A 19,181-nucleotide genomic window follows, 5' to 3' on the forward strand; every position below is an offset into this window, starting at 1 on the left:
CTAGAGAAAGAAGGGTTACATGGAGGGTCACAGTGAGCCTCTGAGGCTAGCGAAATCCGCCAGGAAACGCGGGACCCATGGAGGCAAGGACAGAGCTTTGTCACACATGCAAATCGTGCATCAAAGTCATGAAATGGGCTACAAATGCATTAAAAAATAAGATATTCAAAAGTTTAACAAATGGAGGGGGGGCACCAGTGGCTCAGCTGGGGCTATTCCAGAGTGTAGACAAGGTTAAGCCACTTATGCTCACCTTGCCAAAGAGAAGACAAAGGCTGGGTCATCACTCCAGCAGACTACACAGGTAGCTGACTACAAGCTCTGGTAGGAAGGTCACCAGCAGAAACCCACTTGCATCTCTGCAGGAACCCCTGCCCTGCTGAGATCAAAGTCACTGGAGTTACATCGAAGAGGCTCGGAATGGCTTCTTGAGACCCTAGTGGAATCAGCGCCCATGGCAGCAGGCACCTCCCGGATGATAAGAGCTGCTCTCGAGGGCTCCCTCTGGAGGGACAGAAGAGCTATGGATGTGATTCAGTTGCAAAGCAGCCCAGTGTCCTGTGGCTTGTTTGAGACAATGAACAAGGAGATTGGATTAGTTTTGCTGAAATGGTCTTATCGTCCTTGAGGGCTCCTGCTATAAACATACAGCTAAGGGTATCATAAAATCCCTCCTTACCTGTAAAGGGTTAAGAAGCTCAGGTAACCTGGTTGGTACCTGACCAAAAGGACCAATAAGGGGAGAAGATACTTTCAAATCTGTGTGGGAAGGTTTTTGCTTTGTTTTCTTTGTTGGCTCTCTCCGGGTCAGCGAGGAATCAGGACAGAGAAAATACATCTCCCAAAGCCCTACTTGAACTAAGCAGCTAGATTACAAAAATCGTAAGTAAAGCAAGGAAATGCATTAGTTTAGCTTGTGAATTTTCCCTGTGCTAAGAGGGAGATTTATCTCTGTTTTTTTGAAACTTTAAAGTTTTGCCTAGGGGGAATCCTCTGTGTTTTGAATCTGATTACCCTGTAAAGTTACCTTCCATCCTGATTTTACAGAGGTGCTTCTTTTACTTTTTTTTCTTTATAATAAAGTTCTGTTTTTTAAGAATCTGGTTTACCTATTTGGTTGGTAGATTATTCTCAAGCCTCCCCAGGAAAGTGGGTGAAGGGACTTTGGGGGATATTTTAGGGAAACAGGAACTCCAAGTGGTCCTTTTCCTGAATCTTTGCCTAACTCACTTGGTGGTGGCACCAGTACCCATCCAAGGACAGGGAAGGATTTGTGCCTTGGGGAAGTTTTTAACCTAAACTGGTAGAAATAAGCTTAGGGGGTCTTTCATGTGAGTCCCCACTATCTGTACCCTAGAGTTCAGAATGGGAGGGAACCCTGACAGCTCCTTTAGCATCTCAATCATCCAGTGGCCCCACTGGTTGTTTAGCAGGCTTCCTGCTTCTGATGTACTTAAAAAATATTTTGCTATTACTTTTGGAGTCTTTGGCTAGATGTTCTTCAAATTCTTTTTTGGCCTTCTTAAAACTGCTTCTTTGTCAAAAGGTAGATTTTTTTTTTTGCTTAAAACCTCTCCCCTGCAGAAGAGTGGCCACTTAATCAGGTGATGGTCCAACCGATCTTGTTAACACCTAGCTGAGGCATTGGCTAACCTTTTGTCTCTGGGGATCTTATTTGTGACTGCCCTCCAGAACATGTTGGAACATGTCTTTGGTAATATAGAGTGGAATCTTATATCTTTATATACAATGTTGCACACACATTTTACCAGGACAATAATGATCAGCAAATCATGAGTTTTCAAATGATACCTTATGCTTTGTACAAAATTTAACTTAGTCTTATCAAATGGGTGCAAATGGGGTACGGATTGTCACAAAGGGATGGTGCATTGATCCAAATGGCTCCCTTTAGCTTCGGTTCAGCTGACCCCTTTTTCAAACAGAGGGTCCAATTCTGCACGTATTTGCTCCTGTGAGTAGTATCATTGAGATCAATGGGGATAATCACACACATGAGTGTAAGTATCTGCAGGATCAGGGTGTAAAGCAGGGGTGGGAAAATTTTTTGGCCTGAGAGCCACATCGGGATTGGGAAACTGTATGGAGGGCCAGGTAGGGAAGGCTGTGCTTCCTCGAACAGCCTGGCCACCATGCCCTATCTGCCCCCTCCTACTTCCCGCACCCTGATTGCCCCCCTCAGAACTCCCGACCCATCCAAACCCCCTGCTCCTTGTCCTCTGACCCCCTCCCAGGACCCCTCATCCCTAACCACCCCCCCGGGACCCTATCCCCTATCCAACCCCCCTGCTCCCTGTACCCTGATGGCCTGACCCCTATCCACACCCCCACCCCCTGACAGGACCCCTGAGACTCCCATGCCTATCCAACCGCCCCATCCCCTGACTACCCGGACCTATCCACATCCCTACTCCCTGACTGCCCCCCGGAACCCCCTGCCCCTTATCCAACCCCTACTGCTCCCTGTCCTCTGACTGCCCCGACTTATCCACACCCCCGCTCCCTGACTGTCCCACAGGACCCTCTGCCCCTTATCCATTCCCAACCCCCTTACCATGCCGCTCAGAGCGGCAGGACTGGAAGCCATGATGCCCAGCCGGAGCCAGCCATGCTGCCTGCATGGCAGCGGGGGATGGGGGACAGCAGAGGAGGGGCCAGGGGCTAACCTCCCCGGCCTGGAGCTCAACAGCTGGGCAGGATGGTCCCACGGGCTGGATATGGCCCATGGGCCGTAGTTTGCCCACCTCTGGTCTAAAGCTTGGAAAAGAGGGTGTGTCTGTACTCTTGATAGATGAGCTCCCTGGGGCAGGGGCCCTAGTCTAGGACTTGGGACAACTCAGGTTCAATGCCCTGCTCACCCACACACTTTTTCTTTGACCTTGGGCAAGTCCCTAGCCTCTCCATGCCTCAGTTCTCCATCTGTAACATGGGAATAATAGCTCCTCCCTACCTATCAGGCCTGTTGAGAGGACAAATACATGAAAGACTGTGAAGTGCTCAGTTACTATGGTAATACGGCCCTATAAGTACCTTAGACCATCTTTCTATTCTGTGACTGAACAGCACCTAGCACAATGGGGTTCTGCTCCATGACTGAGCTCCTAGGGAGGATAACAATGATGGTATATACTCATTTGTTCATGACAGATGGGGTTAGTTTAATAGCACGTCTGAGGAAAGGGCTAGCTGAAAGGGCTCATTGATGTTGATATTTTATATCACGGGGCTTTAGAAACATTGACTAAAATGAACAACTTTCCAGCCAGGTCAGTGTTACCATTGAGATAGGGAAACTGAGGCACAGAACGAGTCACCAAAGAGTCCAGGATCTGCCTGTGATGGGTTCCCCATGGTGCAGCCTGGGACAGTAGGACTGCTGTGCCCCCTAAACTCTCCAGCCTGAACTGTCTCTTGCAATGCTTTGCTAGTGACAAGCAGCAAACCCCTCCAGGTGCTGTGATCACTCAGCACAACAGCACGTGGAGCCCCATACCCAGGTAGATTGCATGAATGCTCCCAGAGCCACTCATGAATCACACAGAGAAACGCACCAGCCAAATCCCCCTAACTCCCAGACTTGTACCTCAGGAATATACCATCTTGCGCTGCTCAAGATGAGCAGTTCAAGTTTATTAATTGGTTCACCACTTCATCAATGGAAAGTGGACATACACCAGCTTTGTAAACCTGAGCAGATTTATCAAACACTTCAGGCAAACTCACCGGTAAAGATAAACAGTAAAACAAGTGTATTGACTACAAAAAATAGATTTAATGATTATAAGGGATAGGCAAAAAGTCAGAGTGGTTACCAAAATAAAATAAAATATAAGCATGCAATCTAAACTTTCAACCCTATTAGCCTGGGCAATATCTAGATTAAGCAGTATTTCTCACCCCACTGGATATTGAATTTCATGGTACACAGGTTTCACCCTTGAACCCTGGGCCAGTCTCCTCTGTTGGAGTCTTCGGTCTTCTCAGTGACATTGTTGCTTGCAACATAGGTCGGAGGAGGAGAAAAGGCGAAGCATGGGGCCACTGTGTTCTGTTTTATACCCTCAGTCCCATGTGCTTGGAGAATACAAGGCCAGGCATGCCTGGTGGACATTGCTAAGTCCCCAGGCAAGGTTGAGCAATTCCCTGGGGTGGCCTTATGCAGGTGAGTCATTGCATTGTAGCTCCCTTGCTGGACAATGGCTGTTCAACACCCTCCTGGGCATTATTTACTTTCCTTGCTGTTGTCTCTGTGGAAATAACATCTGGTCAATTCCCCAATTTACAGCATATTTTAGTGACAACCATACAACACAATCTCATAACTTCATGTGCACTAATGATATACATATTTAGATAGAACAGTGACTTTCAGCAGATCATAACCTTTCTCCTGATACCTCACAGGTCTTGCTTTATATGCATTATCACAATTATATATAAATAAGGAATATGGGGGTTACAGGGTGCTCCCTCAAGGTTTAGAATATCATACTGACCACGTGGATCTGTGCAGGACGGGGGCCTAGGGTATATCTGATCATCTTCAAGTGTGGCTTTACTCTCACTAGGTAAGTATACTGGCACCTTCTAACTCAGCAGATCTGTCTGGTTCATGTTCAGAAAAATCTGCACACACAGGAGGTACAAGTGTAAGGGTTCACCACTTTTTGACCTGTGAGCCCTGCAGCCAGCTCAGCTCCAGCAGAGGGAGTTGGAAGCTATTCTGGCTCATGCATCACCAGCACTGAACAGAAGTCCAGCGGCAAGGTTGAATTCGAAATGAGAACTCAAGTAACCCTGCTGGGCTTGGTGCGGTTGCACAGCCGGAATGCAAGATGGAATGGGGCCTGGAGAAGTTTTCTGAGCATTTCCATTCTCCTGGTATTGTGGGTGGCTGGTGGAGTGGATTTTCTGCCCATAGTAACAAACTCACCAGGCTGCTTTTATGTCCTGATTTTATAGTTATAGTCCCAATATATTCATGGCTTTTTCTTATATAGGCACCTATTACCCGCACCCCCTTTTCTGATTGTTCACACTTATATCTGGTCACTGTGAAGGTGCCCCCATAAGGCTTTATGGAAATATACTTATGAATGTATATATGACATAACTAGAATTTGATTTATGCTACTTATGCTATATAACATATCTTTGTAAAGGTTATGATCTACTGAATCTATTCATCCTATTTGTATGCATGTATCACTCCATTTTGTAGCTGGACTTTGCATAGGAAAGAGGAGGGGGTCTCCACCCACAGGAGAAAGTCTATTTAAACCCCTGGGAGACCCCTCCATTTTGTCTTCAGCTGGCTAAAGAGAGAGCCTCTCCACCCCCAAGGATACCTGAAAGAAACTGGAACAAAGGACAGTAACTACAGGGGGTGTGAGTGATTGCTGGACCCAGACTAGAAAGAGACTAGTCTGTAAAAGGAAGCTGGTGAGGTTTTATCTCTATTCAGTTTGATTAGACATAAACTTGCATGTTTTATTTTATTTTGCTTGGTAATTCACTTTGTTCTGTCTGTTACTACTTGGAACCACTTAAATCCTACTTTCTGTATTTAATAAAATCACTTTTTACTTATTAATTAACCCAGAGTATGTATTAATACTTGGGGCGGGGGGGAGGGGGAACAGTTGTGCATATCTCTCTATCAGAGTTATAGAGGGCGAACAATTTATGAGTTTACCCAGTGTAAGCTTTATACAGGGTAAAATGGATTTATTTAGGGTTTGGACCCCATTGGGAGTTGGGCATCTGAATGTTAAAGACAGGCACATTTCTGTAAGCTGCTTTCAGTTAAGTCTACAGCTGTTTGGGGATGTGGTTCAGACCTGGGTCTGAGTTTACAGCAGGCTAGCGGGTCTGGCTCAAACCAGGCAGGGCACTGAAATCCTAAGCTGACAGGACAGGAAAGCAGGAGCAGAAGTAGTCTTGGCACATCAGGTGGCAGCCACAAGGGGGTTTTGGGCTTTTTCTTATATAGGCACCTATTACCCGCAACCCCTGTCCCTATTGTTTACACTTGTATCTGGTCACCCTGACCCCTTTGCTGCACTGTGGCTCTGGGGATTAGGTGCTGCAAGGTCACAGGTGGACAGAGCAGGGAATGGAACAGCCTAAGGCAGGCGGGACTGAGCAGGGGGAGTGGAGCCAGGCCTGGTGCTTTGGGGAAGGATAAGAAAGCCCCGGTGAGACAAAGGTTTATATAACCCAGGCAGGGAGGGGAGAGGTGGGGGCAAGAGGCTGCTAGGGACAGGGAGCATCTAGGAGTCGAATGGGGTGGTAGGGGGTAGGGTTGCCAGGTGTCGAGTTTTTGACTGGAACACTCTGTCGAAAAGGGACCCTGGGGGCTCCAGTCGGCACGGCCGACGGGCCATTAAAAGTCCAGTTGCCGGTGCTGTGGGGCTAAGGCAGGCTAGTCCCGACCTCTCCTGGCACCGCACTGTGCCCTGAAAGCGGCCAGCAGATCCGCCTCCTAGGGCAGGAGGGGCCACGGGGCGCCGCATGCTGCCCCGAGCACTGGCTCCCCACTCCCATTGGCCGATGGGCGCTGGGGGGGCGATGCCTGGGGGTGAGTGCAGCGTGCAGACTCGCCTGCCACGCCTCCGCCTTGGAGCCGGATCTGCTGGCCACTTCTGGGGCGCAGGGAGCCTGCTGGGGGCCTGCTGCATCGCTGCCCGGGAGCTGCGCCAGGTAACCCTGCGCCCCAGCCCCAGCCCCAGCCAAAGGAGAGTGAGTGAACCAGCGAGGGAGGGGGAAGGTCGAGGCCAGGGGGCGGGGCCTGGCGAAGGGGCGTGAGGGGGCGGGGCCTGGGGAAGGGGCGGGGCTGGGAGTTCGGTTCTGTGCTGTGAATGGCGACCGTGGGCGCGGCGCGGAAGCCGGGGTGGGGGTGCGCCAGGAAGGGCGATGGGGGCGGGGGGTATTGGAGGGGCTCGGGCGCTGCGGGCTCCTCCTGCCGCCGGCCCGCCCCGGCCCGCCCCGCCCCGCCGGCCTGCGGCTGAGCCTCCGCAGCGCGAAGATGGCGACGCGGGCGGGCGGGAGCCCGGCGCTGCGGCGGCTGCTGCGGGGACCCTGCCTGGCCCTGAGCGGAGCCCGGTGAGCCCCGTGCCCCCGCATCGCCCCCTCAACCCGGTCCCCTGCGCCCCCCCGGACCCCTGTCGCCTCCGGCCCCCTGTCGCCTCCGGCCCCCGCACCCCATCACCTCCGGCCGTTGCACCCCAACGTGCCTGTCCCCCGGGACTCCCATCGCCTCCGGCCCCCGCGCCCCGACGTGACCGTCCCCCTGGACCACCATCGCCTCTGCCCCCCGATGTGCCTGTCGCCTCCGGCCCCCGCACCCCATCACCTCCGGCCGTTGCACCCCAGCGTGCCTGTCCCCCCGGACTCCCATCGCCTGCGGCCTCCGTGCCCCGACGTGCCCGTCCCCCTGGACCACCATCGCCTCTGCCCCCCGATGGGCCCGTCGCCTCCGGCCCCCGCACCCCGTCACCTCCGGCCGTTGCACCCCAACGTGCCTGTCCCCCGGGACTCCCATCGCCTGCGGCCCCCGCGCCCCGACGTGACCGTCCCCCTGGACCACCATCGCCTCTGCCCCCCGATGTGCCTGTTGCCTCCGGCCCCCGCACCCCATCACCTCCGGCCGTTGCATCCCAACGTGCCTGTCCCCCCGGACTCCCATCGCCTCCGGCCCCCGCGCCCCGACGTGCCCGTCCCCCCGGACCCCTGTCGCCTGCAGCCTCCGTACTCCGACGTGCCCGTCCCCCTGGACCACCATCGCCTCTGGACCCCGATGTGCCTGTCGCCTCCGGCCCCCGCACCCCGTCACCTCCGGCCGTTGCACCCCAACGTGCCTGTCCCCCGGGACTCCCATCGCCTCCGGCCCCCGCGCCCCGACGTGACCGTCCCCCTGGACCACCCTCGCCTCTGCCCCCCGATGTGCCTGTTGCCTCCGGCCCCCGCACCCCATCACCTCCGGCCGTTGCATCCCAACGTGCCTGTCCCCCCGGACTCCCATCGCCTCCGGCCCCCGCGCCCCGACGTGCCCGTCCCCCCGGACCCCTGTCGCCTGCAGCCTCCGTACTCCGACGTGCCCGTCCCCCTGGACCACCATCGCCTCTAGACCCCAATGTGCCTATCGCCTCCGGCCCCCGCACCCCGTCACCTCCGGCCGTTGCACCCCAGCGTGCCTGTCCCCCCGGACTCCCATCGCCTGCGGCCTCCGTGCCCCGACGTGCCCGTCCCCCTGGACCCCTGTCGCCTCCGGCCCCCGCACCCCGTCACCTCCGGCCGTTGCACCCCAGCGTGCCTGTCCCCTGGACTCCCATCGCCTGCGGCCTCCGTGCCCCGACGTGCCCGTCCCCCTGGACCACCATCGCCTCTGGGCCCCGATGGGCCCGTCGCCTCCGGCCCCCGCACCCCGTCACCTCCGGCCGTTGCACCCCCACGTGCCTGTCCCCCGGGACTCCCATCGCCTCCGGCCCCCGCGCCCCGACGTGACCGTCCCCCTGGACCACCATCGCCTCTGCCCCCCAATGTGCCTGTTGCCTCCGGCCCCCGCACCCCATCACCTCCGGCCGTTGCATCCCAACGTGCCTGTCCCCCCGGACTCCCATCGCCTGCGGCCTCCCTGCCCCGACGTGCCCGTCCCCCTGGACCCCTGTCGCCTGCGGCCTCCGTACTCCGACGTGCCCGTCCTCCCGGACCACCATCGCCTCTGGGCCCCGATGGGCCCGTCGCCTCCGGCCCCTGCACCCCGTCACCTCCGGCCGTTGCACCCCAACGTGCCTGTCCCCCCGGACTCCCATCGCCTGCGGCCTCCGTGCCCCGACGTGCCCGTCCCCCCGGACCCCTGTCGCCTGCGGCCTCCGTACTCCGACGTGCCCGTCCTCCCGGACCACCATCGCCTCTGGGCCCCGATGGGCCCGTCGCCTCCGGCCCCTGCACCCCGTCACCTCCGGCCGTTGCACCCCAACGTGCCTGTCCCCCCGGACTCCCATCGCCTGCGGCCTCCGTGCCCCGACGTGCCCGTCCCCCTGGACCACCATCGCCTCCGGCCCCCGCGCCCCGACATGCCCATCCCCCCGGACCCCTGTCGCCTGCGGCCTCCGTACTCCAACATGCCCATCCTCCCGGACCATCATCGCCTCCCACCCCCGCACCCCGTTGCCTCCGGCTGTTGCACCCTAACGTGCCTGTACCCCCAGACTCCCATCGCCTCTGGCCCCCGCGCCCCAACGTGCCCGTCCACCCGGACGCCCGTTGCCAGCGGCCCCCGCACCCCAACGTGCCCGTCCCCCCGGACCACCATCGCCTCCAGCCCCCGCACACCGACATGCCCGTCCCCCTGGACCCCTGTCGCTTCCGGCCTCTGTACCCCGTCGCCTCCGGCCGTTGTACCCCAGCATGCCTGTCCCCCCGGACTCCCATTGCCTGCGGCCTCCATGCCCCGACATGCCCGTCTCCCTGGACCACCATCGCCTCTGCCCCCCGATGGGCCCGTCGCCTCCGGCCCCCGCACCCCGTCACCTCCGGCCGTTGCACCCCAGCGTGCCTGTCCCCCCGGACTCCCATCGCCTCCGGCCCCCGCGCCCCGACATGCCCGTCCCCCTGGACCACCATCCCCTCTGCCCCCCGATGTGCCTGTCGCCTCCGGCCCCCGCACCCCATCACCTCCGGCCATTGCACCCCAACGTGCCTGTCCCCCCGGACTCCCATCGCCTGCGGCCTCTGTGCCCCGACGTGCCCGTCCCCCTGGACCACCATCGCCTCCGGCCCCCGCACCCCGTCACCTCCGGCCGTTGCACCCCAACGTGCCTGTCCCCCCGGACTCCCATCGCCTGCGGCCTCCGTGCCCCGACGTGCCCGTCCCCCTGGACCACCATCGCCTCTGCCCCCCGATGGGCCCGTCGCCTCCGGCCCCCGCCCCCCGTCACCTCCGGCCGTTGCACCCCAGCGTGCCTGTCCCCCCGGACTCCCATCGCCTCCGGCCCCCGCGCCCCGACGTGCCCGTCCCCCTGGACCACCATCGCCTCTGCCCCCCGATGTGCCTGTCGCCTCCGGCCCCCGCACCCCATCACCTCCGGCCGTTGCACCCCAGCGTGCCTGTCCCCCCGGACTCCCATCGCCTGCGGCCTCCGTGCCCCGACGTGCCCGTCCCCCTGGACCACCATCGCCTCTGCCCCCCGATGGGCCCGTCGCCTCCGGCCCCCGCACCCCGTCACCTCCGGCCGTTGCACCCCAACGTGCCTGTCCCCCGGGACTCCCATCGCCTGCGGCCCCCGCGCCCCGACGTGACCGTCCCCCTGGACCACCATCGCCTCTGCCCCCCGATGTGCCTGTTGCCTCCGGCCCCCGCACCCCATCACCTCCGGCCGTTGCATCCCAACGTGCCTGTCCCCCCGGACTCCCATCGCCTCCGGCCCCCGCGCCCCGACGTGCCCGTCCCCCCGGACCCCTGTCGCCTGCAGCCTCCGTACTCCGACGTGCCCGTCCCCCTGGACCCCCATCGCCTCTAGACCCCGATGTGCCTATCGCCTCCGGCCCCCGCACCCCCGTCACCTCCGGCCGTTGCACCCCAGCGTGCCTGTCCCCCCGGACTCCCATCGCCTGCGGCCTCCGTGCCCCGACGTGCCCGTCCCCCTGGACCCCTGTCGCCTCCGGCCCCCGCACCCCGTCACCTCCGGCCGTTGCACCCCAGCGTGCCTGTCCCCTGGACTCCCATCGCCTGCGGCCTCCGTGCCCCGACGTGCCCGTCCCCCTGGACCACCATCGCCTCTGCCCCCCCGATGGGCCCGTCGCCTCCGGCCCCGCACCCCGTCACCTCCGGCCGTTGCACCCCAACGTGCCTGTCCCCCGGGACTCCCATCGCCTCCGGCCCCCGCGCCCCGACGTGACCGTCCCCCTGGACCACCATCGCCTCTGCCCCCCAATGTGCCTGTTGCCTCCGGCCCCCGCACCCCATCACCTCCGGCCGTTGCATCCCAACGTGCCTGTCCCCCCGGACTCCCATCGCCTGCGGCCTCCCTGCCCCGACGTGCCCGTCCCCCTGGACCCCTGTCGCCTGCGGCCTCCGTACTCCGACGTGCCCGTCCTCCCGGACCACCATCGCCTCTGGGCCCCGATGGGCCCGTCGCCTCCGGCCCCTGCACCCCGTCACCTCCGGCCGTTGCACCCCAACGTGCCTGTCCCCCGGACTCCCATCGCCTGCGGCCTCCGTGCCCCGACGTGCCCGTCCCCCTGGACCACCCTCGCCTCCGGCCCCCGCGCCCCGACATGCCCATCCCCCCGGACCCCTGTCGCCTGCGGCCTCCGTACTCCAACATGCCCATCCTCCCGGACCATCATCGCCTCCCACCCCCGCACCCCGTCGCCTCCGGCTGTTGCACCCTAACGTGCCTGTACCCCCAGACTCCCATCGCCTCTGGCCCCCGCGCCCCAACGTGCCCGTCCACCCGGACGCCCGTTGCCTGCGGCCCCCGCACCCCAACGTGCCCGTCCCCCCGGACCACCATCGCCTCCAGCCCCCGCACACCGACATGCCCGTCCCCCTGGACCCCTGTCGCTTCCGGCCTCTGTACCCCGTCGCCTCCGGCCGTTGTACCCCAGCATGCCTGTCCCCCCGGACTCCCATTGCCTGCGGCCTCCATGCCCCGACATGCCCGTCTCCCTGGACCAGCATCGCCTCTGGCCCCCGATGGGCCCGTCGCCTCCGGCCCCCGCACCCCGTCACCTCCGGCCATTGCACCCCAACGTGCCTGTCCCCCCGGACTCCCATCGCCTGCGGCCTCTGTGCCCCGACGTGCCCGTCCCCCTGGACCACCATCGCCTCCGGCCCCCGCACCCCGTCACCTCCGGCCGTTGCACCCCAACGTGCCTGTCCCCCCCGGACTCCCATCGCCTGCGGCCTCCGTGCCCCGACGTGCCCGTCCCCCTGGACCACCATCGCCTCTGCCCCCCGATGTGCCTGTCGCCTCCGGCCCCCGCACCCCATCACCTCCGGCCGTTGCATCCCAACGTGCCTGTCCCCCCGGACTCCCATCGCCTGCGGCCTCCGTGCCCCGACGTGCCCGTCCCCCTGGACCACCATCGCCTCTGCCCCCCGATGTGCCTGTCGCCTCCGGCCCCCGCACCCCATCACCTCCGGCCGTTGCATCCCAACGTGCCTGTCCCCCCGGACTCCCATCGCCTGCGGCCTCCGTGCCCCGACGTGCCCGTCCCCCTGGACCACCATCGCCTCCGGCCCCCGCGCCCCGACATGCCCGTCCCCCCGGACCCCTGTCGCCTGCGGCCTCTGTACTCCGACGTGCCCATCTTCCCAGACCACCATCGCCTCCCACCCCCGCACCCCGTCGCTTCCGGCCGTTGCACCCCAACGTGCCTGTCCCCCCAGACTCCCATCGCCTCTGGCCCCCGCGCCCCAACGTGTCCGTCCACCCGGACGCCCGTTGCCTGCGGCCCCCGCACCCCAACGTGCCCATCCCCCCGGACCACCATCGCCTCCGGCCTCCGCGCCCCTACGTGCCCGTCGTCTCCAGCCCCTGTGACCCGACGTGCTTGTCCCCCTGGACTCCCATCGCCTCCGGCCCCCGCGCCCCAACGTGCCCGTCCCCCCAGACCCCAGTCACCTGCGGCCTGCGCGCCCCGATGTGCCCATCCCCCGGGACCTCCATCGCCTCCGGCCACCGCGCCACGACGTGCCCGTCCCTCCGGCCCACACGCCCCGACATGCCCGGACCCTCGTCGCCTGCAGCCTCCGTGCCCTGATGTGCCCGTCCCCCTGGACCACCATCGCCTCCGGCCCCCGATGCGCCCATCGCCTCCAGCCCCCGCGCCCCGACGCGTCCGTCGCCTCTGGCCCCCGCGCCCGTCGCCTCCAGCCCCCGCGCCCCGACGTGCCTGTCCCCTTGGACCTCCGGCCCCCACGCCCCGACGTGCCTGTCCCCCTGGACCACCATCAGCTCTAGCCCCCGCGCTCCAACGTGCCCGTCTCCTGCAGCCTCCGTGCCCTGACATGCTGGTCCCCCCGGACCACCATCGCCTCTAGCCCCTGGGCCCCGATGTGCCCATTGCTTCCAGCCGACACGCCTGTCGCCTCCGGCCCCTGCGCCTTGATGTGCCCGTCGCCTCTGGCTCCCGTGCCCTGACGCACCTGTCGCCACCGCGCCCCGACGTGCCCGTCGCCTCTGGCCCCCGCGCTCTGACGTGCCCATCCCCTTGGACCCCTGTCGCCTCCGGACCCTGCGCCCCGACGTGCCCGTCGCCTCCATCCCGCGGTGCCCCCACCATGCCCGTCCACTCTGCCTCGGATTCTGTTACCCCAGGCCCTGCCCCCAACATGTCCATCTCCAGCGCCCCTATCGCCTCCGGCTCCTGTGCCCCGTCCTCCAGACCTCTGGGGATGGACATGTTGGGGGCGGGGCCTGGGGTAATGGGGTATGGGGCCCCTGTGCCCCAATGTGTCCATGCCCACGCCGCCATCGCCTCCGGCCCCTGTGACCCACCTGTCCATCCCTTGTGTCCCCATCACCTCCGGCCGCTGTGCCCCAATGTGTCCATCCGTAGCACCCCCATCGCCTCTGGCCCCTGTGCCCAAAAGTGTCCATCCCCAGCTCCCCCATCGCCTCTGGCCCCTGCCCCCTAACCTGTCCATCCTCTTTGCCCCCATACCGCCGTTACCCCAGGCCCCTGCCCCCCCAGTGTGTCCATCCTCTCCATCCCTGCCCTTCATACCCCCATTGCTTCTGGCCCCTGTGCAACCGCTTCCAATGTCCCCCATCTGTGTTCCTTTCCATCCATCACTTCTCCCAAGGGCCTTTCCACACCCGGGACACCGGGCCCTCCCCATCATCCCCGCACCTGTCCCTTCATTAGTGCCACTATGGGCCCTTTGTCACCTCTCCCCTTGCCTCTGTGTCATCATCTTCCCTCCCCATTCCCCACTCCTACCCTGGACCTCTGCACCCCCATTGTCTCTCCCCTCCATCACTGTGACCTTTTGCTTGTGGCTTGGGAGCCTTGTCCTCTGGTTATCGAAGGCACTTTAGTATCTGAGTTTGCAAAATCCCCAGGCTAAGTTGGGGGGTCAGAGGAAGCTGTTTGAATGGCTGGGGAAGGACAGCCCCAACCTCGGACTGAGCTCTGCATGCTTGGGAAAGGCCAACAATTAGCTGCAAGTGGCCTCTTCTCCAATGCCCAGGCAGGCAAGGTTGGGCCCAGAGTGTAGGGCGTGCCACACCCTGTGCTCTTCTCTCAGGGTACTGTAGTGTTAGGAGAGAGAATGAATCAATTTCCATGAGGTTGATACAATTGAGGGGAGCGGGAGAGATGGGGGCTCCCCTAGGAGCTGACTTGGAAACACAGAGGTCATTTACACTTAAACCAAGGGGACTGATTCTGCCCTCCAAGTCTGGAGTAATTGCACTGAAATCGAAGGAGTAAGAGGAGAAAGGCCTGCAGCCCCTAAGCTGGGCATAACAAATCTGCAGCAGAATAGAGCCCCCAGTTAATGGTAAACGATCCTGCCCATCCAGATAGATTTCAAAGCCCTTTGTAACAACGATGTGGCAAGGGATTGATGGGCAGCTCAGCCCCTCAGTGGGGGCTCACTCCCGGCTGCTCTGGATTATTAGGATTCGGAGGGTGGAAGGATGGAGGAGGGGACCCAGTGGAGGTTTGAAATGTTCAGGAAGCATCTGGGAGGTTTGTTTGAAGCCAGGAGAAGGGTTATTTATCTTTCTCTCTGTTGTTAATGTGTTACTAGAGATTGTAGCATTGGGGCAAAGGTCTTGCCAGGCAGAAATTGTGCATGTTGTATCTCTGCTGATTTTCATGGAGGGACAGACGTGGGGAGATGGATCTGTGTCTGCATCAGTACACCATGGCACCACTACTCTGGCACCTCCAGGAGATTTCCAGCTCTTATGGTTGTGAAGATGACTTTCCAAAGATGTTCTGATGCAGCACTGTCTTCCTGAGTCTGCAGCCAGCCTGCAACAATAGCTCAGAGAGAGAGGTGCTTCCTGGGTCATTAGCATTGAAGCCCAACAGCGCTATAAATGTCACTGTCACTGCCACACTGTTGATTTGTTTCACCAATGATGAATTGCTGGGATTAGGGTCAGACTTTGAGAGGAGTACCCAAATTCTACTTGTGTGCACCTTTCACCCCCTTGTGAGTTCAGCCCTGGAGACAGCTTCTTACTTTGCACGTGCAGGTGAAAAGTTTGGAAAGGCCACCATGCAGTTGCTTATTAGACCAAGTTTTGGACTGAAGGTGGCGCATCCTGTGTCAGAGGGGCTTGAACAGGAGGCAGCCTGATAAGTGTCTCTGGCACAGGCTTCTCTACACTGTACCACACTGAATCAGTGCTCGTTTCCCTGAAGAGCCACAGAGGAGACAGGCTCGCAAACCTTGCCTGCAGGGCCTCTGCTGCCAGACTCTGAAAGGGAGCGGCAGCAGCCAAGCTCACGTACTCTCGTGCTTCGCGTTCTCCTCGGCTGGGATGCGGCCCTTCCTATTGGCACTGGGAAGTGGAGTTTTGAAACCCTGTGGTATTTTTTAATCCCAGTTCTTTGGTATTAGGATCTCAATTGTTAATTACCAAGGGTTTCTTGAAGAAATGTTACTTCCTGTGTTTTATGTGCAAGTATTTTTGAGCCTGTGGCAATCAATGTCTGTCTATTTTTGGTTGATAAAATGTGCTTGTCCTCCTCTAAGCAAGTGGACCCAATTAAAAACCCTGGACTAAAGCAGCAAACAGCGTCAGTGGCTGCCAGTGGATTCGGCACATCTCTCCTCGAAAGGAGCCTTGAACCCTACTCACCTCTGGCAAAACCCTTCATCAACAAATAGGCCAGTGTGCTCTGGAGGTGCCGCATGAGCCAGCCTGATCCAGTGCGGGTGGGGGATTCGAATTCCTGAATGCCGGGGGGAGGGCAGTTCGGAGGAGGGATACGTGTTGCTCGCTGCCAGTGCCCTGCGCTCTGATCCCCTGAGGATTTCGGTGTTCTCAGAGGGCTGGTTCCTTATACAGGTAACAAGACTAGTTCAGTTAGGTGGCTGTGTTATGGGTTTTCTTCCTCATCTGGCCTTGTTCAGTTACCTGCTCCTGGCTACTGGGACAATGCTTCTGGCAGGGTGTAGGTCGGTCCTCCAGGGCCTCTTTCGGGCTAGTGACTTTAGACCGCTCGGGAACCCAGCAGTGCATGGCAGATGCCTCCTATTGCGGTTGACAGCCTGTGGGTGCCAGAAAAAGAGGGCCTGACTGCAGCCCTGTATTCACTCCCTTCTATGCCTCGGCCCATCTTGGCCATTGCTGACCTCTGCACCTTCTTCCAGGGGATACTCCAGGGACAACGAGGGCAGCTGGTTCCGCTCACTCTTTGTCCACAAAGTGGATCCCCGAACAGACGCTCATTCCACACTCTTGTCAAAGAAAGAAACCAGCAACCTGTACAAGATCCAGTGTGAGTGCCCCTCTCCTTATCCCTCCCTTGGATCCTCTCCTGAGTTCCTTTCCAGGCCACTGCAATCTGCACACCAGTGTCAGGGAAGGTGGTCTGTGTTCAGGGATAGCCTTGTCATTTGTGGGGCTCCTATCTGCTGGTGGTGGACCTTGAGAGCCCCCCACATGCCAATCCCGCTGGGGGAGTGCCTCCATCGCCGTGCCTCCCCCTGCCTCTGGTTGCAGGAGAGATGGGCCATGCAGGGAGCTGCAGTGTAGCAGGGCCCCAAGCAGATATTTGCCTTGTGTGCGTTTAAAGCTGGCCCTGTGTGGATGGCTCCTCTGCCCTCTTAGCTGGGGGCGATGTGGGAGGGGAATCTGATTGGCAAATCACCCAGCTGGCCCAGGAGGTTAATAAACCTTCTCGGGGATATGGCACCCGTGCGCGCACACAGGCTCTGCTAGTGCACCACACTGCCCTGCATGCCCCTGCTGTCCAGTCCTGCCCATCTCCCCTGATGCACCTTAGTCCTACCCTGCACCCCCTGCTGTTCACTTCCTGGTGTTCTTGAAGCTGAGACTGGCAGTCGTGCCAAGTCAGAGGCTGGTTCCTGGTCTCCAGTGCCTGACCCCACTGTGCGTTAGAACCAGGGCTATGCAGAGAATCGTGGGGGTGGAGGGAGGTGGGTATATGAAAGCAGTGTTACTGCTCGGAGGGTGAGAGCTGCATGGAGGCCAGACACCCGCATATTGCTTTGCCCAGCCCAGAAAGGTGGCTGGCTGCTCTTAGCCCTGCCCTTGTGTTCCCTGGGGCTTGGGGCTGAATTTCTGCCCTGCTGACATGACTTTTCTGTCTGTTTCTCTGCTGCAGTTCACAATGTGAAGCCCGAATGCCTGGACGCTTACAACAGCCTGACGTGAGTGTCTCTCCCCCACACACACGTACCCGTGCAGTAGGTTCTAGCGAGGTGGACTGATGGAGCTGTTCCTTGTACAGGCCCCTGGGTAGGGAGGGGAAGGGCCTTGTGGATAAGGCACAGGACTGGGAGTCAGTACTCCTGGGTTCTGTGTGACTTAGGCAAATCACTTCCCCTTTTTGTGCCTCAGTTTCCCTGTCTGTAAAATGGGGGAGGGGATTCTGACTCACCCCTCCCTCGGCTGTGGGGTCTCATTCCTGTGTGTTTCCAAAGTGCTTTGAGACTCTCAGCAGGCTGATGTGAGAGCCCCAGCTCTGCCTCTCAGCTTCCTTCTGCAGCTCCATGTTCATTCCCCAGTCCCTGCTCCACTTTCTATCCCATCTTTCTTCCCTGCCACATGAACCCCAGGTTCACGGACTCTAAATTGTCCCTAGCCTCTGTTTGCCAGAAGCTGGGAATGGGTGACGGGATGGATCACTTAGTGATTCCCTGTTCTGTTCATTCCCTCTGGGGCACCTGGCATTGGCCACTGTCGGCAGACAGGACACTGGGCTGGATGGACCTTTGGTCTGACCCCGTCAGGCCCTTCTTATGTTCTAGGAGGCCAGTGGATCCCTCATCCCTCTTGCTGTCTCCAGGACCTTGGCTTTCACGATTGCCAAAGGAAGCAGGAGTGTGTCAGCTTGAGTTGACTCACTGTGTTGCACGTGGTGCACCTCACCCCTAGCAACCAGCACTTTGCTCCAGTTCATGCCTAAGATGTTCCCAGGTGGGTTGGAAGGGCAAGTGTGGGGCCATGGGTGGAGTCTTGATGGGGACCGGCCCATTACCCCCCGTAAGGGGGGAGTGTTTGGTACTGCCAGAGGCTTGTGTTCTCTCACCCTGACCCCAGGCTCCAGCATGCACTGAAGTCTGCTTTGGAGTGGCAGCTGGTGCAGCCCTCCATTAGCTGGACAGGTGAGGAGAGATACCACCCCTCCCTCTGCCAGCTTCAGGTCTCTGCCTCTTGCTTCCCCATCTGCCCTGTCCCTCATAGCCTGGGCAGCGGGAGGAAGGACCTTAAATGCAGCTCTTCTGCCGGGCAGTCCGAGCCAGCCATGGGCATTGCCCCTCTGACCCTTCTGCGTCCTCTGCAGGGAGGAGGTGCTGCCCAGTCTGCACTCAGATGCCGATTACCCCTGTGACCTGGTTGGGAACTGGAACACGTGGTATGGAGAACAGGACCAGGCAGGTGAGCAGGCGGCCGCCTGACAGGACTCATGGGCTCACGAGTGGGCATGGCCCACGGGGTGGGCATTGCACGGCTTTTGGTGCCCCAAGGTGCAGCCTGCTCGGGAGACATGTGCCCTGTCCTACCAAGGGCTGGGCACCTTGTCTTGGGGTGTGCGATGGAGACCTGAATTATCCCTTGCCCAGAGCTGGCCTCAGATGCGCAGCCTGTAGTTCTCTCTGTGGCTCTCCTGCCCTCCGGTGGAAACAGACTGAAGGTGAGAGAGGGGTTCCAATTAAATTAATCGGGTGAAACATCTGGGAACTGTGTGTAGCTAAATACGTTGAAAATCCCCTCTCAGGTTTTAGAAGTTAATCTCTTCACAGCATGGGAGTTTGATATTCCCGGAATAAACGTGTTGCCGGGAGCCACGTATGTTACAAGGACTTTGCATATGGCTCTGCCAATGCACCCCAGCCCCACGCATAGCTCCCCCTGTTATTCCAGGTCTGTTTTGCACACGGCTCTTCCAATGCACCTCAGTCCTGACCTGCACCACTCCCTGCCATTCCAGTCTCTGTT

At 59.9% G+C, this 19,181-nt stretch overlaps 1 protein-coding gene across 3 annotated transcripts in view; it reads left to right on the top strand.

Annotated features, from left to right (window-relative positions):
• Positions 1–6,914: 6,914 nt before the first annotated feature.
• Positions 6,915–19,181, top strand: part of NIPSNAP1 (nipsnap homolog 1) — a 29,470-nt gene continuing 17,203 nt past the window's right edge. For all 3 annotated transcript variants that reach the window (XR_006275898.1, XR_006275897.1, XM_038374040.2), the window contains exons 1-4: positions 6,915–7,125; positions 16,367–16,494; positions 17,344–17,389; positions 18,526–18,620. Coding sequence is in view for 1 of the 3 variants with exons in the window: in XM_038374040.2 (XP_038229968.1) it covers positions 7,049–7,125; positions 16,367–16,494; positions 17,344–17,389; positions 18,526–18,620 (346 nt within the window). In the remaining 2 variants the exon portion in view is untranslated. The remainder of the gene's footprint in view (positions 7,126–16,366; positions 16,495–17,343; positions 17,390–18,525; positions 18,621–19,181) is intronic.

This window comes from Dermochelys coriacea, chromosome 15 (assembly GCF_009764565.3).
Source record: "Dermochelys coriacea isolate rDerCor1 chromosome 15, rDerCor1.pri.v4, whole genome shotgun sequence".
NCBI classification, from domain to species: Eukaryota; Metazoa; Chordata; order Testudines; family Dermochelyidae; genus Dermochelys; species Dermochelys coriacea.